Below are 25,047 nucleotides of genomic sequence, written 5' to 3'. Positions count from 1 at the left end.
ATTGTCATTTGGAAAAAATTAAGTTACTGGTAGAGCAGTTTTACAGTGATTGAATGTATACAGTCCGTCTCAATCACTTCCTCAATCCTGGCATTGGCTTTCACATGGGAGTCAAACCCTGGGGCGCTTGATTAGTTGCAAGGCACCAGTTGTTCGTCTTTTAGCCTGTTTCCAAATTACAGTTCAACGTCTTGCCACCCTCTTCTAGGGCAGGAGACAGGGTGGAGAAGGCTGCAAGACCTCAAAATGGGATTCATAACAAGTAGGAAACCCTTACTCCCTGAGACAACTGTTAGTTTTCCTTCAGCCAGCTTCTGAATCCTACCTCAAGATCTTTGTATCCTCTTCTTGGGCAGGAGATGAGGACTGCAAGTCTTCAAAATTATGATTTATAATGAACAGGAATACCTCACCCTCTGCATGGCATATAACCTCCCCCCTTTCAGCAGGATATTGTCATGAAAAAAAGAAGTGTATACAAGCTTTCAACATTTATTCAAATGTGTAGCTACACATTATACCACAAAAAATATTCATATTTATTGTACCAAGATGCCCATATTGTGAAAAACACCAAGTACATAAAATTACAACCAATTGTGAACATGACTAGGAGTTTTTAGTGCACAGCAGTAGATGGCAGTGATACTCCTGAGCCACAAATTGATGACAAGTCATCATTTCTCACCAAATCACCCTTATTTCAGGCTTCTTTCAAAGACTAAATGACCTATGTAAAAACAAGGTATAATGCTAGTATGACACATATACATGCTTAGAAATGGTTAGTGTCTAATTTTTAAAGAGTTGGGTGCTGGCTAGGTCACTACAGTATGTCAGAGAAAACGTTATGATTGATATTCATTTTACAAAGATGCCCGTTCTGTGGAAAACACCAAATGCATAAAACTGTGACTGATCATGACCATGTCTTGGAATCTTGGTACACATTACTGTACTTACGATATCACAACAGTTTTAAGTGTCTTTCAAAAACTAAAATATCCTTCAATGTAAAAATAAAATATATGATAATGTATGACACAGATAGTAACACCTATAAAACCTAAGAAATAGGTATTGGGCAAAGTAAATGTACCAGTAGTCTACAATGGTTAGTACCCGAGTAACGTAAGTCTACTGGATCCATTATGATCCAGGGGCTATATAGGAAGAAGAAAAGAGGCATACATCTACAAATCCCACAAAAAGTTGTGCAACTTGCCTACTTTTACTGTACCCAGCCCCCCAATACTATTAGGTCATCTACCATTTATTGTCAATCACCATCTGGAGCCATTTTGACATAGAATCAGACAACTTCTTGAAGTAATTGCCATCAAAATAATGTACCCAGTTTCTTGAGCAATTCAATCTGTCTTCTCACTGAAATCAAGCTTCCATTTCATGTATGACCAAGCATTTTCAACTGGGTTAAGTCTGGTGAACTGCCTTACCACTCTATCACTTGAATACCATGATCAATGGAAATCCAGTGAAGGGGTGGTTGGAATGTTATAATATATGTTACCCATCCTGAGAAGTAGCTTATGGAGCAATGCTGGGTGCAGCAGTGTTATTGCATGCTGTCATATGGCGACTGGGGGAATTTTACAAGCAGAGAAGTGCCACACTCACCCCTCGTCAGAGAATGCAGATAACTACACAACTTTTTGCAGTGGGGTATGCCATCAAATACTGAACTTGAACTGCACCATTTTTTATTTTTTCTTGAGAACAGTCATAGAAAAATTATAACTGAACTGATTTTCTAAATCACAACTTTGTAACAACTGTGTGATGTCACATTAAAGTTAACCATTCCAAAGAATTGAGCTTCTTGAGTGTTAGTTTTCCTATGAAATTTACATTTAATACTGCAGGTCCTCTACTTCTCCAGAAGTATCTCCAAAGCTTCAAGTGCTCCCCATGGCAGCTTCTGCTTTCTTGTCCTTCACACTGACACACAAACTATCTTTCACATAGAACCTCAGAGGTTTGTTGGCCCACTCTTCACCAGATGACTCAATGCCAATGCGTTTTGATATCACAATATTTTCCTTTGGAATGGAAGAACTGTTCTCCAACCAAAATGTTAAACTGTCTGGCATGTAGATCTTGTTGCAACTCTCCTGAAATATCAGATGAAAATGGAGTTATTCATATTGTTTCAATTATTACTAACAAGATAAGTCAGTTGTTGTTTGCTGATGACACTGTGCTTGTAGCAGGATCAGAGAAGGGATTAAGGAAGTTAGTGAGAGTTTGGCAAGGTGTGCAAAAGAAGGAAGTTGAAGATAAATGTAGTAAAAGTAAGGTGAGGAGATGTACAAGGGTAGAGGATGGCAGATATTGGAAGCGAGTATTAAGGGAAACTGGAAGAAATGGATAGCTTTTGATACTTGGGGTGAATGTGGCAGGAAAGGGAGTGGAGGTAGAGGTAGAGTGTAGATTGAGAGAAGCAAGTAAATGCCTTGGGGGATTAGAAAGTGTAACAAGAAATAGACATTTGGGAATGGATGCTAAGAGGAAATTGTATGAGGGGGTGATTATGCTGACAACTGTATGGGGTAGAAAGAAGGAACATACGAGAGGAAGAGTTTAAATGTGTTTGAGATGAAATGCCTGAGAGGTATGGTAGGGGTTACTAGGCTGGATAGAGTGAGAAATGAGGAGGTGAGGAGGAGAATGGGGGTGGAAAGGGAGTTGGGAGATAGGGTTGATGAAAGAGTATTGGGATGGTTTGGACATAAGGAAATCATTGTCACTACAAAGCTCACATAGGATCTTGTATACATGTTCTCAGGGGATTAATTTGAAGAACCCCTGAGAGAGAGCATTATGTACAATTGAATTAATGGAAGAAAGATACAGAAGATTATTACATTTACATTCTCCTAGACAGAAGATTGTAACTAAAAGAAGTGTGTTGCCATATTCATAAATGAGGACCAAAAGGGTGGCAATAGTGGCTTCCGGTCTACCCTGTTATAAGCCTTTTCCAAATCCACAAAGACAAAAAACATCCTTACCTTTTCCTACAGCTTTCTCACATATCTGCCTTACCACAAAAATCTGATCCACACAACCACTACCTGTCCCAAACCCACACTGTTCTTTACCAATTAACCTGTGTTCCTCTCCTAATCCTCTTAATCAAAACTCTCCCATATGCCTTCCCAAATACACTCAACATACTGATCCCTCAAACTACTACTAACAATTTTCCCCCTTTCCCTTGTAAAGTAGAACTATACAGGCACCCCTCCAGTCCTCAAGCACTCTATCCTCTTTTACACAAACATTAAACAACCTCACCAGCCAGTCCACCATCACTATGCCTCCCTTTTTGAAACACTCTGCATGACACCGATCTAACCCAAGTGCCTTACCTGCTCTCATCATTTTAATAACTGGATTCACCTCATCTTTTCTTATTTCTCCTCCATTTTCCTCATTCATCACTGTCATTTTCTTGTACACATATATATATATACATACACACACACATATACCAATGGTTTTTCCCCTTACAAGGGAGGTAGCCAGAAAACAGAGGCACAAAATCCACTCCCACCCATTCCGTCTCCACATACTCGACTCCCATTCACCACCCTTCCTCCCTCTTATCTTGGCTTCTCCTGGATGATGGGTCATCCTTACATCTTGCCTACTGCCCTGAGTCAGAAGCAATGTAGCAAGACAGAGCACAACCACAGGAAGGCCACTTCATTTAATCGGTAACCTCCCCCCCTCTTCATCCCCTCATACAGAAAAAGAGGATGGGGAGAAATCCCTTCAAGTTGCATCAAAATACCATTCACATTTACACACTCCCCATCCCCTACCCACTCTCTTCCATGCATCACAGCATCATCCATACATAACCATTCTTCAATGACCCCTATCTTGTCTTCTCCCTTCCTTCCTCAACAGTCATTCCCCTCTTTCCCAAAGCCCCTTTTACCCCATCCATCCATCTCATCCTTGGTCACCTCATGTTCACTCCTTCCACAGCTCTTTTACTTATTTTTCTTCACTCATTCTTTCCATATGTCCAAACCATCCCAACACTCTTTCATTAACCTTATCTCCCAACTTGCTTTCCTGCCCTACTCTCCTCCTCACCACCTTGTTTCTCACTCTATCCAGCCTAGTAACCCCTACCATACTTCTCAGGTATTTTATCTCAAACACATTCAAACTCCTCTCTTATGTTCCATGCTTTTGCCCATACAATGCGGTTGGTACAATCACTCCTTCATACAATCTCCTCTTAGCATCCTTTCCCAAATGCCTATTTCTCATACATACACATATACCAAAGTTTTTTTTTCCCTCATAAAGGAGGCAGCCAAAAAAAAAACATAAAAGGTATAAAAACCACTCCCACCCATTCCATCCTTATCACACTCCACTCCCCTCCACCCTCTTCCCTCCCTCTTATCTTGGCACCTCCTGGATGACAGGTCATCCCTGCATCTCGCCCGCTGCCCTGGGTCAGAAGCAGAGTCACAAGACACAGCACATCCACAGCAAGGCCACTTCATTAAATTGGCAACCCCCCTCTCCATCCCCTCATGCAGAAAAGGAGAAGACGGGGAGAAATCCCTCCAGGCTGAGTCAAATTATTTCTCAACACGAACTCCCTCACCCCACATCCCCTGCCCATTCCACCTCATGCGTCTGAGCATCATCCATATACAACCATTCTCCATTCACCCATCTTCTGTCCTCTCTCATCCTTCCTCAACAGACATTCCCTTCTTTCCCAAAGCCTCTTTTACTCCATTCATGCATCTCATCCTAGGTCAACCACCTATGTTCACTCCTGCCACCTCTTTTTACTCGTCTTTCTTCACTTTCTTTACTAGTCTATGGTCACCAAGTACAAAAAAATGTATAAAAAAAACTTGAAAGAATACAAAGAGCAATTACAAAATTGGCACAAACACTCTCAAAACTATCATATGAAGAGAGACTAGCAAAACTTGAACTACAGACACTAGAGCAAAGAAGAGAGAGGAGATTTGATAGCTATTTACAGAATCATGAAAGGCATAGAAATTATTGATAGAGAGAATCTGATCAAATGGGATGATAGAAATACAAGAGGACACGGAAAGAAAATCAAGAAAGACAGCTATAGAAGAGATCTGAAAAAGAACAGCTTTCCTCACAGAGTAATAGACAGTTGGAACAAGTTAGATGAGAAAGTGGTGTGTGCAAAAACAATACATGAATTTAAAAATAGTTTAGATAAAATGAGATATGAAGACGGGACACCACGAGCATAGCTTCCCTTCCCGTAAAATACAACTAGGTAAATACACACACTTTCGCCGGATGGACGGCGAGAATTGGAGTTCCGAAGAAAAAGGAAAATCTACATGGATCTCAACATCAAGGAAGTACCTTAATGTATTTATAGGGAAGGGGAATATCTTAGCAAAAACAGGGAAACTAGCAGCAAGTGAACAATATAAAAAGGTATGGATAAAAAGAGAAATGAATAAAGAGGAAAGAGAGGAAGAAAAAATTAAAAGGCAAGAAGCTAAAGAAAAAACAAGAACAGAACGGAGTCAGAAAAAGAATTCTATTGGAGAGTAGTGAATATGAAAGTGAGGAAATGGACCATAACAGAGAGAAACAAAAAAGAAACAGAAAATACAATGGAATTAACAGAAAGTTAAGAGTGTCCTACACAAATATAGATGGATTAATAACAGGACTGAATGAACTGAACGAGTATCTGAAGGAAAAAGAACCGGACATAATGGGAATTGTAGAGACAAAATCAAAAGGTCCACTACCACCCAACAGCATAGGACACAATGCATTTAATTATTGGATTAGAAACAGAGATAAAACAAGAGGGTGGAGTTATGTTCCTGACTAAGAAGGATATAAATGTGAAGAGTGTCACATATGGAAAGAACAGAGTAGAGATGATTATGATAGAAGTAGAAGACAGAGATAAGAAGAGCAGAAATTTTGTAATAAACTACGTGCCCCCAAAAACAGCCTTGTGGGATGAGAGTGAACATAAAAGTATGTTAGAAGACACAAGAATAACATTAAATAAGATAATGGAAGATGGAGGAAGAATAGTTATGATGGGCGACTTTAATTGCAAAGAACTGTCTTCACTTCATCCTTCCTTATTTCTCCTCAATTTTCCTCACTCATCAATCTCATTTTCTTAGCATTCCCACTGCAGCTATCTTTCCCTCCCTATCCTCCTTCACATTTAGCAACTCCCTAAAATATTCTGCCCATCTTCCCCTTACTGCCATCTCTTCCATTATCATCTCTCCATCTGCACCTTTTCTTCTCTACTTGATTCGCCTCCTCTTCCTCTCTTAATTTCTTTCCACAACATCTTTTTATTACTTTCAAAATTTTCTGTCATACTCTTACCCCATTTCACATCTGCTCTCCTCTTTGCCTCCTTTACCTTTTGCTTTACTTCTCTTTTCTTTTCTTTGTACCTCTCATATGACTCCCTCGTCCTATTTTGTAACCAATCTGTGAAAGCTCGTTTCTTCTCTTCTACAACCTTCTGTTTCCTCATCCCACCATTCACTACCCTTTCTTCTATTTCCTCCTGTCCTTCTTGTTCCACACACCATCTTTGCACATTTTGTGACTCCCTCCTTGAACCATCCCCATTCCTCCTCCACACCTAGCTCTACTCTATCCTTCACTCCCTCCCACTCCTCCTTCAGCTTCCTCTTGTACTCCTTCTCTTTTTCCTCTTCATTTAAAGAGTTCATTCTAAGCACCTCCCTACCCTTTGTCCCTCTCCTCTTCCTCCATCTATCCTCCACTCTCAACTTACCTTCCACCAAAAAAATGATCTGATATTCCCCCATCCTCTCCCCTTAGCACATGTACATCCTTGACTCTTCCTATCATAATCCTATTTACCACTACATAGTGTGTATGTTTTCTCTTCTTTTCCCATGAGCCTAACTTCATTGTGAAGCAAAAAACATATGGCCCCATCACTTTGGGTGCTAACTGTAAACAATTCATTTACTGCCACTATGGATGGAGTCCTTATGTAACTTTCACAAGGTTTACTGTTAACTTATAATGTATTAAGTAATTCTTTTACTAGGGGCAATTGGTTCCTGTTTGCAATGGTCCTGCAAGACGGATATCAGAGAATCACCTCTGCCTCCCATCCTTAGAACCTACCTACACCTCTGCAGGTTTCCAAAAAGTGAAACTCAAGCCAACAATTATCATTATTTCCTTACTATGAGTGGTTATAGTACTAATAGGGTTTACCAAAATGCTTATTATATTAAAAATGGTTGTCATACATCCAAATTAATGGTGTCAACCCATGAGGTCATGTTGTTTCCTCGACATACTAGACAGGCAGTCCCATCTCCCTGGGGAATGCCATGGTTGGAACGGAGTTTTCCCACAAATCCTTTATAGAACAGTGTTTTTGGCATGCATGATTGTGTACAATGCAATTTTCCATAATGTGTTGTAAAGTATGGGGTGAAGTGTTATATCCTGGATAGTTGTCTGCAATGCTGTCATCCAGCCTCTTCTGGTAGGTTAGAAGGGCTGGATGGTTGCTGCTGCGCAGTCTGGCAAATTGGACTATTCTTTTTGGGGGAGAGAAGTCAGAAGGATATCTGGGGTCTAGCATGCAGCAATATATTGTCTTTCAGTTTATTGATGGAGTGAATTCTTGTATGATGATTACAGATATGCTTCTGGAGGCTGGTGTCTGATTTTTGTGGAGGAAGAGATGAGAGTAGTTGTACATGATGTAGGTATTTGGGTGTTTTTTGCTGTTTCTTGGTGTGTGTGTATGTGTGTGTTCTGCTATGTAGTATAGTGGATGTGCTGTGTTTGTGGAGGCTGCGGCACATTTTTGTGTGCCTCTCATGTCAAGATGATCTTTGAGGACTTTTGTTTCATGGTGTAAATGGTCTGCAGGTGTTGTATTTGTGCAGCCTGTCATTGTCTTTAGGGCTTTGTTTTGTATTGTCTGAGGGGTGTTGTGGCATGTCTTGATGAGATTAGGGGTCCACGTGGGGCTCGCATAATTCATCACCGAGTGTATACATTGTTTGTATACTGTAGTATTTGTTTTGTCTAAATGTTGTTCCTACAATTGATTTAATCTCTTCAACATGATGAAACCTACGTACGTGTCATCAAGTGCAAGTGGGTATACAAGGATGCTGGTGTCAGCGCCTTGATTATATTTATTTTGTAGTTGTAGCTGAGTGACCCCTGAATTCTGAATTAGTTTGATCACATTTTCTGTATTTATTATTACTTAGTGTAAAAGAACGAGTAATACAGTAATGACTTTATATTTCATAATGCAAGTAGTGGGATGCATTGCACATTAGGCATCTGATGCTGCGGGTGATAATTTGACTCGTATTGAAGAGGTTAAGCTAATTAGATGATAAATGGGCTCAGAAATTTACCTTACGAGGGCAGGCTTAGGCACCTTAACTTACACTCTGCAGGGTGATCTAATAGAGGTGTTCAAGTGGATCAAAGGTTTACTAAGGGTAATAAAAACAAGGTCATGATATTAAGACAACAGGACAGGACTCACAGTAATGGATTTAAATTGGGCAAATTTAGATTTCAGAAGGAAATAGTTAATAACTGGTTTACCAATTGAGTGGTCACTGAATGGAATAGACTCGGTAACAATGTAGTGAGCGCTGAAACTATTGGTTGTTTTAAGAAAAGGTTAGAACTTTATGGATGGGGATGATAGGTGGTAATGGGCATGGAACTGTCTAGTGTAGGCCTTATAGTCTCTTGAAGTTTCCTTTATTCTTATGTTCTTAAGTCTAAGTGTGCATTTAATCCTTATGTTTGTGATGTATTATTTGAATTACATGGATGTATCATATGTTATGCCAAGAATCTTGGGTGTGTGTGTGTGGTATGAGAGGGTTGTTGATATAGAGGCATGGTATGTATTAGTGTTGTGCTGCCCAATTAGTGGGAAGTGTGGCTGTAGGGGCAAGATGACTTGTCTGTGCAAAATGATTATGAGTGTGTTTGCTTTTTGTCTTAGGGTAAGTTAACTTTTTTGTGGTTATTGCTGTGTGAGTAATTCTGTTTGTCTTGTACAGTTTTCTGGAGTGTTTTGTGATCAAGTGTGTTGACAAATGTTTGCCAATATAGTGTGTTTTTTTTCATGTATTTTGTCTTGCGACACTGCTTCTGACAAGATGCAGGGATCACCCGTTATCCAAGAGGTGCCAAGATTAGAGGGAGGGAAGAGGGGGGAGGGAAGAGGGTGGAGGGGAGTGGAGTGTGATAGGGATGGAATGGGTGGGAATGGTTTTTATGCCTTTGTTTTTTTGGCTACCTCCCTTATATATATATATATTAAAAAAGTAAGAAGCTGGTCTGATTTGAGGCTTCAGGCCACTTTCCATTATGTTGTTGGGGTTAAGTAGGGCGAACAGAAGGTGATGTCCTGAGAGGAGGGGGTGTAGAGGGCTTGATGAGGATATGTGTGTGATTATGGGTGTTATTAATGATGATCAGTGAGTCATGTTTGTAGATCAAACCCTCTTTCCATGTCGGGGTTGTTGACACTGTAGGACTTGGCATTGAAGTCACCACCCAGGATAAGGTTAGAGATGGTGGTAATTTGGTTAAAGTTAGGCTTAAAGGTGTTTGGAACTGTGGAGAATGATAGTGTGTGTGTGTGTGTGTGGGGGGTGTACATGTTAACTATTGTCATTGTGGATATGTTACCTGTTTGGATTTGGATTGATTGGGATTCAATGGTGTTGTCTGCAGTAAGGAGGAGGGTTTTGGTAGTAGCCCTTGTGTCCATGAAGCAGATGGACAGGTGGGTCAGGGTGATGAGTTCACTATTGTTGCCGTCAGTCTGGTCATGTCTGATGGTAGTAAAATTATTAAATGTGTGTGTTTTTGTAAGCAACGTAGTTTTGTTTCTTTATGATGTCAACCTGTATGTTGTGTTGTTTAAGGAAGTGTTCGAATTCATGCTGTTTTTGTGTTGATGCCATCAATGTTATGTTGCAAGATGTTGATGTTGTGTATTCTGAATGTGTTGTAGGTTGCTGTACAGGGTTGGGGTACTGGTGGGGAAGAATTAGGATCTGGGTCAGAAAGAAGAAGAGGAGCATTTGGGAAGAAGGGTGGTGGTGTGGGTAAGGGTTCAGGCTGGGGTTGGATTGGTAGGAGTGGAGTCATGGGTGGGCAAAAGAACAGGTCCAGGTGTTTGTGTATTGTTTTATGTCAGCAAGTGTTGTGCAAGAGAGGTAGGCTCATTTTTTGCACAAATTGCAATGAAATGAGCCCTTTCGTCTGTCACCTTGAGGCAATGGGTTTGGAGCATGTTGGACATGTGTATTTTGTGAGCCCAAGATTATTCTCTGCATTTTTAGCTAATAGCAGGAGAAGAGGGATGTTTGCCAGAGAATCATTATCCCTCAGTGCAGAAAATTGGAAAGGTACTTTGTTGTAAAAAGGGTTGTGGTATTCACCCAAGTAACCAAAGCTGCTCCCAGAGATCTGTGGCACCTGTGTGAGAGCTGGTGACAGGGATATGTTGTGGCTGGTTGGCTCCCAACTTTTGGGATTGGAGGATGGTCCCACAATAAGGACACTGCCACATCACGACCTGAGGTCATGTTTGCCCTGATAGCACAGCAAGGCTTAATGTTCATACTTTTCACTTACATACCACTTTCCAGGAACAGTGAGCATTTGTAATTTAACTTTCAAAAATTACCTACGTAAACCAACACAAATACACCTTTTGAAACGTGAATGAAACCAAACAATTTGAAACGAATAATAGTAAACTTCTGGGCCAACACAAATACTTACCTTATCAATTCCTAAGGCCTGGCACAACTTAGAAGGTCCATTGCAAAGTTCTTGAGGCTTAAGTGGCTTAAGACTCTTTCTCCGTACATTTCGCTTTTCGATCATTAAGCCTATATTCTCCAGTGGTTCCAAGGCTCTAATTAATACACAAGCTCCCTTCTCTAGAAAAAAAATAAATACATATCAATGTACCCAAGTTCAGATAAAATGGAGCAATATAAAGAATAAAGGGGAAAAAATTAAAACAGTACCTGTAAAATATGTCCATATAACAAAGGCTTCTTCACCCTTACAGGGGAGGTAGCCAGCCATGACATACACTCAAACCTCCCCATACCACTCCTATCCATCACCCATTTGTTTCCCTTTCATCATAGCTCATAGTGGATGAATAGCCATCTGTATCTCACACCCACTGCCCAGGTCAGAAGCAATACAGCAAGACAGCACATCCATAACAAGGTTGGATCCCCCAAAGATGCAGTGTGCATAACCCACTGGCATGTGGACATACCCTGGCACTTGCCAATCCAGCCACCCAATGTTTTGCTGCAAAACATCCATTGCTCTTTAATGTAGAAGGGCTTGGAAGCTTAAAGAAGACTTGAGATGACTTTAAGCACATTTGAAACACATGAACACAGTTGTTTTGCACTATTACAGGTTGAATACTTATATAAATTTAAAAATGGAGAGTGGCATCATTGTCACTGTACAATGTAAATCATTAGATTTCACACCTCACTGTCAAAGACGCTTTTTGGCAGTTCTGAAGAGGACTCGATAAGAAAACAGCTGGATGGTTCGCTGTTGGTAGGGGTTCCTTGCAAAAAGAGGATGTGGCTTGCAAAAGTCATGAATTTTCCTCTGCATATGAGTTGCCCTCTGCCTCAGCAAGAGGTACGTCATGTGTCATCTCAAAACATTAGTTATGTTCAGACCATGAGAAAAAGAGGCAAAAAGGAGTTTAAATATGTCTGAGAAATATGGGGGTTACAAGGATGGATAGAGTGAGAAATGAGGAGGCAAGGATCAGGGATGGAGTGGAAAGAGAGCTGGCAGACAGGGCTGATGAAAGATTACAGAGATGACTTGGACATGTGGAAAGAATAAGTTAAGAAAGATTAGCACAGGAGGTATGGAAAGCAGAGGTGGATGGAGTGAACTTCAGGGGAAAACTGAGAATGAGATATGGGGTGTAAGGGACTTGAGCAGGAGGAGAATATCTATTGAGCAGTGAAAGGAGTAGACAGTAGACAGGTGTAAGTGGAGAATGGTTGTGTATGGATGATATTTCGACATAGCCCAAAGGTATTTCTCCCCATCTTTATTTTCAGCATGAAGGGATCGGGAGTGGGGGGGCACATAAGTGAAGAGGCCCCAATGTGGATGTGCTGTGTCTTGCTGCACTGTTTCTGATCCAGACAGTGGACAGGGAATAGGGATGACCCTTCATCTACGAGGAGCTACAATAAGAGGGAGTGTGTACGTGTCTTTGACTTGGCTATTTCCCTTATAAAAGGGAAGAAGCCCTTTGTATATAGGTAGATAATTATACTGAGGTAAAAACACCCACACATGTACATGGTATTTGATTATTTCTATTTATTTAATTTGTTGAGTTATTCCCAGCACCCTTGTTACATGCTTAAGTATTGCTGACAAAAGAACTGGGTAATAATCTTTTACTGGCAGTGTGGAGGCATCCAAATTGGTAGATACCAACTTTTGAGCTGCCTTATCAGTATTCTTATTGTCAAGAGGTGCCTACATGAGAGAGAGACTTATCTTTATGGTTCCTAAGTCATCTTACCCAAACTAGAGATATTAAAGCAGAAGTACATTCCATAAATGTGATAAACATAAGCTGTTCCTGGAGCCATGTACATGGGTTCGTTACGTTGCGTTTTCTTCCCACCGTAACTGTGTGAAGCTACATCAGGTCCACCAAGGTAACACTCTACCTCTACAATCCTTCCAGACAACCTCACACCTCCCACTTCATGAACAACTATCTTTCCTGAAAATAAATAAATGAATAATAAGTATATAACCAAAACACTGAGTATATATGCATATACACAAACCCACACACAGTCAGTTGATGGCCAATGTTGTGGAAAGACATTTTCATACTCCAGCTCTGACAGATATACAGTAAACCAAGAGACCTATAATAATGTAGGTAGTCAGTCAAGGCACACACCTACTCCTGTTCACTACAAACTGTTTCCCCCTTATCTTAGCTCAACATGGATGAGGAGTCACCCCTATCCCCTAACCACTACCTGGGTCAGAAGCAATGCAGCAAGACACAGCACCCTGACTCCTTGTCCGAAAGAGAACACTGGGAGAAATCCCTTCAGGCTGCACGAAAAAAAATCATCCATACACAACCATTCTCCACTCATATCTGTCCCCTGTCTTTTCCTATCCTTGCTCAAAAGCCTTTTCACACCATCCTTATATCTCATTTGTGGTCATCCCGTCAACTTCACTCCATCCACTTCTGCTTCCCACACCTCTTGTGCTAATCTTTCTTCACTCATTCTTTCCATGTGTCCAAAGCATTCCAATATTCTTTCATCAGCCTACCTGCCAGTTCCTTTTCTGCCCACGCCCTACTCCTCACCTCCTCATTTCTCACTCTATCCAACCTTGTAACCCCACCATATTTCTCGGACATTTCATCTCAGTCATTTAAACTTCTTTCTGCCCCTCCTAAATTCCAATTCTCCGTCCCACACAGTCACCCCTTCATATAATCAATTTGTTGCATCCATTTCCACATGTCTATTTCCCATAGCACTTTTCAATCCCCCAAGATATTCACTTGCTTCTCTCAATCTCTAGTTTACCTTGTACCCCACTCTTCCATTTCTTGTCACATGTGACCCATACACTTAAAACTGTCCACTTCCTATGACCTCTCTATTTTATGATTTGCTTCCAACTCTGCCATCTTAACTCCATAAGGAGCTAAGGTTAGAAGGAAACAAGGGTGGTGGATGGGAGTGATTGCATGCCTTTGACTTGGCTATCTCTCTTATGAGAGGTATAATGATGATGATGTCATTTCCTAGATTGGCCATGCAGTCCCATCTCCCTGAGGAATGCTATGGCTGTAATGGGGTTTCCCAATAAATCCCTTATAGAGTACATGTTGTGTTGTTGGCAACTGTGTGATGTTCCCCAGATGGGTTAGAAAAAGTGAAAAATGTACATTCTGTGTAAACTGTAAATCTTATGAAATAAATAACCGACTTTAATTGGTCTAAAGTCTAAACCAAATGATATGTATTAAAAAAACAGAAAGAGTTTCACTCACCAAGAAGTGCTGTGGCAAGGGAAAGGCATGGTTGATTGTAGAAAGTATCTGGTAGTCTAGAGAAGAGGTTATCCTGTTTCCTCTTGGGCTGAGGTTTGTTAGCAAGGAAGTATGGACTTTGAAAAGTATCACTCTCATCTGAACATTCACCTTCTACTGAAGCTGAAGTTTTTCTCGCTTTAGAATCTCCCACTGGCTCATTTACAAGGATCCTTTTGGGCATTCTCTCACTAATCAGTATCACAGTTTAGGAGTATATAATATTCACAATTCATATAACAGGTAAAGTATGTTACCTTTGAAGGTGAACACTCGTACACGTAAGTTTCACTGAATACAACACTTTCTATATACTGGAGCACCCTACAAGCAAAGTCTGAAAGAAAATAAAACTAGTTGCATTTCTTGTAGTTCTTCTACTACTGAAGATAAATCTAAATTCTTGGGGATGCAAATAATTTTCAAAGCTTTACTGAAAATTGGTCTTCCACACAGATGCTGCAGCTTTCATACTAGAAGCTGCCATGTGACGAACGTAACTATCCATATCACAGAGTTTGGAATTGCTGGAGGCACCAGTGGCACTGTAATATGTGGACTGACAAACTTGTCCTATTAAAGGATGGAAGGACATGAACGTGAATTTGTTAGTTTCCCTGCCATTTTGATGCAAGGTCTCCATCATCCCATGCCAGTATCCTTTTTCCAAACCTTCAATATATCCTATCCAATAACCCTCTTCATAGCTTTCAGCCAGGTGAACTGGTAGCTGTCTTTCTTCATGAAGGCATGGCTCTGGATATTGGCAATACAATTTGTTTTGGTAAATACCAAATTCATACATAAACACTTCCTGGACACCTAGGTAATATCCAGCTTCAAAACTATGATCATAACCATTTCTTATTCCCTTTCTATAATATTCACCGACTTCGAAATATTGCTGGCACTGTTCTTTGCGCTGATGACACTTTGAAGCGAAGTTATGAGTGGTGTGAAAGCCATCATAAAATCCTCTACCATAGCCACTTTGATACTTCACAGGAAAGCCTTCAGGATACACTCTAACACGAAGCTGGGGACCCATCCATCCCAGGGAGCCAACATTGAAACCAGAGCTAGCACCAACAACATATCCATGGAAGTAGCCGTGCCAGAAGGTACTATTTTCAACATTTTCGTCCAGCACCGAATCAGAATCGACATCAGGGGATTGCACATTTTCCTCTCTATAACTTCTCCTCTTACATTTCTTGTTCTTCTTGCCCCTGCTTTGCTTTCTTATATCCTCAGTGTACAATTCATCACTAGAACTATCAAGAGAACTACAATCTGAGGCGGTTTTAGTGAATAATGATGCGCTGTCTTCTTCAATACAGGATTCCTCGTATTCTGAGGTGCTTGAGACCTCAGAATCACTAAGTTCTTGTTTATTCTCTAAATCACAATCTGGACTATAATTCTTTTTGGTTTCCTCAAGTGACTGCCTTGACTTGACATCATCAAGCAACAATCGCAGAGCCCTGAGATGCATAGGGCTATCATCATTTTGTCCTAGACTGGGGATTTCAAATTCAGTTAAAGCCTCCATTTCACTACTCATTAACTTGTACTTTTCTGCAACAGTGTGCTTTAACTCATCAAAGGAAACAGAATTTGGTTCAACAGTGTCATCCAAAGTTTGAAGAAGTGCTTTAAAAGAGATATTACCTTTGCTACAATCTGAATTGGTATCACAATCCAAGTCAAGCTTCTTATAGGCATCTGATCTGGTTATCGGTTTCTCTACAGGGAAATTACCTAAATGATTTGAATTACCACAGAGTTTTCCCGTATTATGTCCACTGCATTTCTTTTCAATATTTTCTTTCATTTGAGATTCATTTATCTCTTTAACCCTTTTGATCTCTTTACTAGAGCTTTTGTTCTTTTGTTCACCTTTGCAGGGTACACTTGGAATGTCTGTACATCTATTATTAACAGTTACGGGGTCATCTGTTTTGTTTGTCCCATTCTCTTTACAGGGCATTTTCTTGACAGAATCGCCATTATTTTTTACAGCTAAGTTCTTCCCATTTGCCCTCTTCTTCTTGACTGCTTCTTCTTCCACATTCTTTTGCAAATCTTTTGTTTCCTCTTGCTTCCCTTTTCCAAGTTTATTTTCACTTTCTGTACTAGTTTCAGAAAATGCCTGCTTCAGTTCTGTATTACTTACACCAGATAGACTTTTTCCTTCAACTTTATTTGTTGCCTTTTTCTTGTTCCTTGATATTTCACCTTTCGCCTCTACCTCTCCATTTTTAATCGAATCATATTTTTCATTTCCACTACAGATTCCCTTTTCCCCTCCAGTTATTGCCTTCTTTCCATTTTTACAGCCTTCCTTTTGTTTTGCATTATTAGATTCTTTATCTTTGGTCTCTAGATTCGATTTTCTGTAGGCATTCTGCTTCTCAAGCCAACATTCAAGCTGGTCATTAGATAATGGTTGCAATTTTTCACATTTTTTCAAATCATCCTTACTATGTATTTTCCACTTCCCATCTACAATATTGATGGTAACCCCACCAAAGGCTACTATTGCTCTCATGGCCTCCCAGTCTTCTCCTTCTGCTGCCAAAGTTATTGCCTGGCCATGAGAACCAAATCTGCCTGCACGGCCAACTCGATGAAGATATGTGGCAGCATCTCGTGCAACATCCATATTGATTACCAAGTTAACATGTTCAGAATCTATGCCACGTGCGGAAAGGTCTGTGGAGACCAAAATGCGGCACTTATATGAGCAAAGGGAGTTAAGGGCTTTAAGGCGTTCTTTTTGCGGCTGCGAGCCAGCGAGGTACATAACAGGCCAACCGTGAGCTTCAAGCTCACTGCTAATAGACTCAGCACGAAGTTGTGAATTGGTAAACACAAGGCACTGGTTGAAGGATATGCTGGACAAGAGTTTCAGGAGTACTTCAAGCTTCTTCTTTTGGATTTGATGCTGTTGATGATGGTAAGGAACTAACCTGATGAACTGATCTACACCCAGAAGTGATGGGGCATCTTTACCAAGACGAACTTCAGTCGGTGAGCGCATGATCTCCTTTATCGTACTGGCTACTTCTTCTGTAAAAGTTGCACTTGCTGCCACAACCTGTTTACTGTTTGGTAAGGCCTCTTTAAAGTCTTCCATTATCTCCAAAAATTGACCATTGAAAAGCTGATCCGCCTCATCCAATACAAATAATCTGATATTATCAAGCTTAAGATGGCCCAAAGTTACGAGCTGTTTCACTCTTCCGGGAGTACCTACCGCAATATGGCAATTCTGCAACTTTGCAACATCAAGTGACAAAGGCATTCCTCCTATAAAAGTGTGAACCCTTAACTGTGCCATACAAAGCCCAACTTCATTGATGACTTGAGTAATCTGAACTGCAATTTCTCGTGTAGGTGCAATGATAAGGACCTGGCAAGCACTAGATGATGTGTTTACACTTTCTAGGGCCAAAATTGTAAATACGAGAGTCTTCCCAGTGCCACTCTTGGCTTGCACCAGAAGATCTAGCCCACATCTTCCAATAGGGATGGCACGCAACTGGATGGGGCTGGGCCTGATGTACCTTGCCTGCTGAAGCCCTTGGAAGACATGATCTGACAGGTACATCTGAGAGAAGTCAACATCTTCTTGAATTTTTATATCATCTGTCCTTGCCTTAGCATCTATGTTGTGTGCTTTACCAGTGCCAGTCATTGTGGTGATTCTCTTTCCTTGTAATTACAAATCACCACTTTCAAACCTCAAGCAGGACAAGGAACACCTTTGAATCTGAAAAAATAAACTTTTAATAATCAATATTATTGAGACAAAGGTAAACTATCTACAGTATATGAAGCAATAACAGCTATATAAACAATTTGGTTTATAAGTACATAGTGTAATATGAAAAGAGGAAGATCTTGTATTGTTGATATAGGAAGACTTTTCACCCAACACATATAAAAATAAGATTTTGGGGGAGATGTAAGGACTACTGAAGACTATAAAAGTGGATAACTAACACCCCTTTCAGCAAAGAAATTGGTTAATGAAAAAACTTGGTCTGTTAGCAAGCAATACTTCAGAGTGCACATACATACACCTGTACTAATTTCAAATCAAGGATATAGATCAAGATGGAACTGTACATGAATTTAAGGCTAGGTATGGAAAAAAGGAAGGAAGAGAGAACTGGAGATGGGACCCAAAGGAGCATTGGTCCATTCCTGTATACTACAATTAGGTAAATACACAGAATAGAAAAGGCAGCAACAAAACCGGTCTCCACCCTGGCAGATAAACCATATAAGGAAAAACTAAAAGCATTGGGTCTACCATCTTTGAAAGATTGATATCTAATATGAAACTTAGTTTCTTCAATAACATTGAAAAAATAGACCTTTCAAATGCATAAATGAAAAAAGTGAAAAATGCACTTGCAAAAGAACCCAAATTTAGAATCTTTCATACACAACTTGAAGAAAAAAAAAAAGAGAGAGAGAGAGAGAGAGAAAGATGTAAAATAGATTCCAAAATTGTACCCAAGTCTTTCAATTTCATCCAAGGTAAACACAATCAAATCCTTAAAAATAACTGATCACAAAAACCAGAGGATATTGTGGAGACATAATTTTCACTTGGGAAGTACTGAACATGCCAGGGTAAAATTCCAGAAGAAGGGAAACATAGATAGTTAAAATAAAGGTAAATTTTCAGAAGTGTACACCTATACAATATTGCATTAGAAAACTAAATATCAATTTTGTAAATTATAATACATCCATGAAATACGTTCTTCTTGGTGAACATCAATAACCTAAAAGAGGTTGCTAAAAGTGACACATTTACGAATGGAACCATGCTTGAAACACCATCTTTGTGTATTTTTTTTTAGAAGACCTTTGCGGTATAGCATTAGAAAATATAATATTAATTTTATAAATTATAATACATCAATGTCACAGATATTATCCTTGGTGGAAATTAATATCAGAAAACGTTGCTAAAACCAATGCAGAAATGAACTAAGTTGTGTCAATTCCTTTAGACACCATCTTTGTTTTAATAGATTTAGAGGTTGGAGATGACAACAATAACCTAATGACCTCTAGAATTACAGGTGCGCACTTACAAAATGCAGGTTACATTGAGTAGGTACATTAGGTTAGGTTAAAGAAGAATTTATCGTACTTTAACAAATGCCAGCTTCGCCATCGGTGCTTGGCCTGCTCACTTTGAGCCCTGCCCTTCGGGAGGCTCGGTCCTTAGGGTGAGCTTGCTTCACTCATGGCCAATCAACTGTCTCCGTTGCTGTGACATCAGCATTCTTGGCCAATCAGTCGGCTCCATTGCCGTGATGTCACCGCTCTCAGCCAATAAATTCATCTATTCTAACCTAACCTGACCTGCTTTTAATAATGCGGTACCTGTAATGTTAGAAGTCATCAGAGTCATCGTCGTCTTCTCTGACCTCTGAATCTATCACAACAAAGATGGCATTTAAAGGAGTCAAAGCGACTTCATTTTGTTTTTGTATAGGTTTTAGCAATGTTTTCTAATATTGATTTCTGTCAAGAAAAATATTTATTATATTGATGTATTATAATTTACAAAATTAATATTTAATTTTCAAATGCTATACCGCATAGGTGCGCACTTCTAAAAAATACCAATTCGTCTATTCTAGCCAAACCTAACCCCACCTAAATAAACTTTCCTGCATTTAGTAATGCAATACATGTAATTCTATAGGTCATCAGGGTCATTATTGTAAGGAACGTTGACAGCCAGTTTTAAATCCTGATCGTACTGTGGGGTGTACAGGAGTTGCGTAGCTAAGAAATGCATGAATCTCAGCCCCATGACGGTTTTTAAAATATTTACCATGTGAGGTATTGAGGGAAATATTGAGGGTGTATTCCAGATCCTAAGGTCACAGCTCCATTTGGTAGTGTATTTGCTTTTAGCGGGAATAGACAGACAACATGGCATCTTGATCCTACAACTGTAGCTTCACTCGGTAATGTATTTGCTTTTAGTATCTTTTATGTGTTACTGATTTCCGCCAAGGAAAAAGTATTTTACGTTGATGTACTATAATTTACAAATTTAATATTTAATTTTCTAATGTCATATCGCATAAGTGTGCACTTCTGGAAAATATCAAAATAAAACTTACATTGTCCAATAGCTCCTAACCTACCCATTCTATAAAAAATAAATCATAATCTTTCAAAAGCTAAAAAGAAAAATGTGAAATATGTGTTTCCATGTAACTTGAACAGATCCCATCTCTGAACATATTTGCTGTCTAAATTTAAACAACAAAGAAAAAAGTAAAACATTTGTCACTACAAAACACACCCTTAATCATCCTTATTTTTTACTAAACCTATAGGGAGAAAGAGCCTTGGTATATGTATGTACTAAACCTAAAATCAAACAGAATACTGCCACTCCTACAAATTGAAAAAATTATATTCAAAGCATTTTCTGTAATCAATGTATGAAAAGTTCAATGAGCAAGTCATCACAGTAAGTACAAGGAATTTCTTCACTAGAGGATATGATGATTGTTCAGTATTAGGATTAATTCCTGCTTGAAGAAAAAACAAGTCACTGTAACTCTCATAACGACGAATATATCAGACACTAGGTTTTTTCGATTGTCAGGGTCTTTAAAGCTGAAAACTACACAGGAATCCACCTACTAATTTCCCTACTATTCACTCGATAATAAGCACTCAGGCAAGTCATCGGTACATAAGTTACGGCGGGATAAACAATTACTCGAGTCTTGCCAGCACTGGTCACAAATGAAAAGACCACTACACACGTTTGCCATTTACATTTATGAAAATTACTTCTATTTCGATATCTGGCATACCTTCAGTATTGATTTAACAGCTTTAAAGCATATGTGACATTCTTATGAATATACGATTATCACAGAAAACTAAAGTTCACTGATATCGATCTATGGAAATTTACATCGATGCTGATTTCACTTCGGCATAATTTGATATAGGGAGTGATGATTCGCATAGTTCAGACTCCACGATACAAATAGCTAATACATTTACATACCTTTTAAGTACACCTTAATATGTACACACTCCTCTTCTCTGACGTGTTTTAGATTTTAAAACATTTCTGCTAGTGTACAACGATACTTCTCGCTGGTTGAAATAACGTTGAAGTATAAAATGCGCTAGAAATGTGCTAAACACATTTATTTAAAAAGTTGTTTCGCTAAGTATTAGGTAGAGAAACAGATAGCTTTGTCTCAGTATACAATAATTTTGCATGCAATCCAATGCAATGACCAGTACAAATGAATTAATCAACAAATGTAAGGTATATAGACTGAGTCACAGGTAAATACTAGGGATAACTAAAAAAAAGACCAATATAAGGGGCTTATTTCCATTAAGGTCCTTGAAGGTATAAGATAACAAAAATATAAGTAGGAAATAATACTGTAATACATGGGAGGTAACCAACATCAAAAGGAATATACCCACCCCCACCCATTTCATCTCCGCCCATTCCACTCCCATCGGCCAGCCTTTCCTCTCTCTCATCTTGGCTCCTAATGGATGACGAGTCATCCCTGTATCTCGCCCACTGCCCTGGGTCAGAGGCAATGCAGCAAGACACAGCACATCCATAGTAAGGCCTCTTCCCTTAATCAGCGACCCCCCCCCCACTCTGTCCCCTCATAAAAAAAAGGGGGGGAGAAATCCCTCCGAGCTGTGTCAAAATATCATTTACACATAACCATTACCTAGCCTCCCTCCTCCACCCACTCCCTTTTATCACATTGTCATCTACACGTAGCCATTCTCCACTCATCCCTATCTCCTGTCTTCTCCCTTCCTTGCTCAGCAGACAACCACCTCTTGATCAACGCGCCTTTCACCCCATCCACCCATCTCATCCTCGGTCGTCACCTCATGTTCATTCATCCACCTCTGGCTTCCACACTTCTTTTGCTAAACTTTCATCACTTATTCTTTCCGTGTCTCCAAGCCATCCCATTGTTCTCTCATCAACCCTATGTCCCATCTCTTTTTCCACCCCTCGCTCTCCTCCTCACCTCCTCGTTTCTTACTCTAATCTTGTCACATTTACCATATTTCTCAGATATTTCATCTCGTACACAATTAAACTCTTCCTCTCTTAAGTTCTATGTCTCTGCCCCTATACAGTGCTGTCGGCACAATCACTCCTTCATACAATCTCCTCTTTCCATTCATTTCCAAATACATATTTCTCATAACACTTTTAAATCCCCACTAGGTACTTTATTTGCTCCTCTCAGTCTACAATTTACCTCCATCTCCACTCCTCCCTTTCGTGCCACATGCGACCCAAAATACGTAAATCCATCCACTTTCTCCAGCCTCTCTCCTTTAAGACTTACTTTGAAATTGCTGCCACCTTCTCCCCTTGTATATCTCATGACCTTTCTTTTACCCACATTTACCTTCAACTTTCTCCTCTCGCATACCTTCCCAAAATCCGCCACAAACTCTCTTAGCCCTTCCTCTGACCCTGCAACAAACGCAGTGTCGTCAGTAAACAACAACTAGTTCACCTCCCACTTTTCTCATTTTTTTTTCTCCAATCCCCTGCCTATTACATTTGCATTTACCTCCCACACCACCCCATCCATATACATATTGAACAGTGAACAGTGATAACATTACTAAGCATAAATATATTTGCTAAAGTATGAATATAATTGCTATGGCTGCTGGAAAAGTAAGCATCTAAGATAATTTTCCTACAAGATACTTTGAATGACATATATTTTGGATGGATACCTCAAGCTTGTTCCATAAAAGTAAAGCTGTGAACTTGAAGGAACTTCTGCCACCCCCCCCCCCATGAATAAATAAATAGATAAACAAATAAATAAATAAATAAATAAAATAGAATAAAATGAGGCAATACAACAGAGGCCCCACTGAAACGAGTGTTGTGGACTAGATTTTTTTGAGGTTTTTAGATGCCTCACCATGTGCATTTTTGTGCATGTGACAGGCAGTTCAAAAATCCACTCTGTTTTCCTCTTTAAACCAGTGAAGACGACTTAAATGGGATACATCAAGATGTGTTCTAGGATTTAATTTTAGCATGACCCTGATAAGTTTGTTTTGGCAAACTTATAGTTTGTGTTTTAGATGCTGAGATACAACGAACAACAACCGTAATCAAAGTGACAATGCACTGATGCAGAGGCCAATAGTTTGGTGGCTTTGTAGTGACGTGATGCATCCTACGACCCGCCACACACTGATCAAGGAAATCTTCGGAACCAGCCTTTCCAAGTTCCTGTAGTTGGCAAGCGTAGTTCGCAAGGGTGTCCCTGCCAGCCAGCGGTCAGCCAATCAGGAACTTGGAAAGCTCCTCACGTTCCCGCCAGCCTCCCTTAAAAGGTCGGCGTTTCGCCGTCTGGGGTATTGGCTGCTTGTTATTGTGGCAAAGTAGCATGCAGTCGATACTTTAGGGTCTATATGGGGCGCCCCTACGGACCAGAGCCACACATCATTTTGTCTATGATAGAAGAAATTCTGTTTATAGAGAAATGATGACACTTTTATACTACGACTGTCCCTCCGTTATGCTGTCCCCCAACCCCTTGTTGCTGTCCTGTACCATTTCTCTGAGTATTCTCTTTCTGATTGGGGGAATTCCCTGTGGTGGGGGAAAAGAATACTGCCACCAAGTTTTCCCACTTGGATCGTAAGAGGCGAGAAGAAAGGGACGGGGAGAGGGACTAGGCATCCTTCTCCCTGTAGCCCCACGGGGCACACATCCTAAAGACAAAAGTGAAGGCATAAGGGGTGCTGGCAGGCCTCGGGCCAGCACCCTAAGGTTTGGGTCTTTTAATGTGCGTGGATGTGGTACAGATGAGAGTAAAAGGGAAGAGATAGGTAGTATGTTTGTGAGAAGAAAGTTGGATGTGTTGGCTTTGAGTGAAACTAAGTTGAAAGGGATGGGTGAGTGTATGTTTGGGAGTGTAAGTGGGAGGTTATCAGGAGTGAAGAGAGGGCGAGGGAGGGAAGGGGTGGCTATTCTAGTAAGTGAGGAGATAGGTAAAGGGGTAGTGGAGTGGAAGGAGGTTTCCTCAAGGATAATGTGGATGAAGGTGAAACTGGGAAAGGAGATGTGGGTCTTTGTAAGTGCATATGGGCCGGGCAGTGAGAAGAGCAGGGAAGAAAGGGAGGCCTTTTGGATAGATTTAAATGAGTGCATAGAGGGTTTAGGAAGAAATGTCAATGTAATAGTACTGGGAGACCTTAATGCTAGAGTGGGAAATGGTCCAATCGATGGAGTGATTGGGAAGTGTGGAGTTCCAGGAAAGAATCGTAGTGGAGAGTTGATGGTGGAAATGTGTCTAGAAAGAGAGTTGATGATAGCAAATACAGTGTTTCGGAAGAAAGTCAAGCATAAGTACACATGGGAGAGGGTGGTGGAGGGAAGGGTGGTAGATAGAGCGCTAATGGATTATGTAGTGGTAAATAGGATTATGATAGGAAGAGTTAAGGATGTACATGTGCTAAGGGGAGAGGGTGGGGGAATATCAGATCATTTTTTGGTGGAAGGTAAGTTGAGAGTGGAGGATAGATGGAGAAGGAGGAAAGGGACAAAAGGTAGGGAGGTTCTTAGAGTGAACTCCTTGAATGAAAAGGAAAAGGAGAAGGAGTACGAAAAGAAGCTGAAGGAGGAGTGGGAGGGAGTAAAGGATAGAGCAGAGATGGGTGTGGAGGAGGAATGGGGATGGTTCAAGGAGGGAGTCTTAAAGTGTGCAAGG

At 40.2% G+C, this 25,047-nt stretch overlaps 2 protein-coding genes across 4 annotated transcripts; both read right to left on the bottom strand.

Moving 5' to 3' along the window:
• Nucleotides 1-478: 478 nt before the first annotated feature.
• LOC143038624 (uncharacterized) lies at nucleotides 479-21,328 on the bottom strand. Its single transcript, XM_076208090.1, has 5 exons — nucleotides 21,312-21,328; nucleotides 14,201-14,576; nucleotides 12,686-12,892; nucleotides 10,873-11,033; nucleotides 479-2,132 (listed from the first exon to the last, which is right to left on the bottom strand). Exons 2-5 carry the CDS (start codon nucleotides 14,421-14,423, stop codon nucleotides 1,917-1,919), a joined length of 807 nt encoding a protein of 268 aa, XP_076064205.1. The 5' UTR covers nucleotides 14,424-14,576; nucleotides 21,312-21,328; the 3' UTR covers nucleotides 479-1,916.
• LOC143038623 (uncharacterized) lies at nucleotides 14,570-21,270 on the bottom strand. Of its 3 annotated transcripts, none has more exons than XM_076208089.1 (2): nucleotides 21,216-21,270; nucleotides 14,570-18,014 (listed from the first exon to the last, which is right to left on the bottom strand). In XM_076208089.1, exon 2 carries the CDS (start codon nucleotides 17,937-17,939, stop codon nucleotides 14,670-14,672), a length of 3,270 nt encoding a protein of 1,089 aa, XP_076064204.1. In that variant the 5' UTR covers nucleotides 17,940-18,014; nucleotides 21,216-21,270; the 3' UTR covers nucleotides 14,570-14,669. The 3 variants fall into 3 exon arrangements, with proteins under 3 accessions (XP_076064204.1, XP_076064201.1, XP_076064203.1); XM_076208086.1 differs by having other exon boundaries at nucleotides 21,112-21,238; XM_076208088.1 differs by lacking the exon at nucleotides 21,216-21,270 and adding an exon at nucleotides 20,936-21,021.
• Nucleotides 21,329-25,047: the final 3,719 nt, after the last annotated feature.

Source organism: Oratosquilla oratoria, chromosome 24, assembly GCF_046742065.1.
Source record: "Oratosquilla oratoria isolate Oo_2021 chromosome 24, ASM4674206v1, whole genome shotgun sequence".
NCBI classification, from domain to species: Eukaryota; Metazoa; Arthropoda; class Malacostraca; order Stomatopoda; family Squillidae; genus Oratosquilla; species Oratosquilla oratoria.
This window is presented reverse-complemented; position numbering and strand designations above follow the sequence as displayed.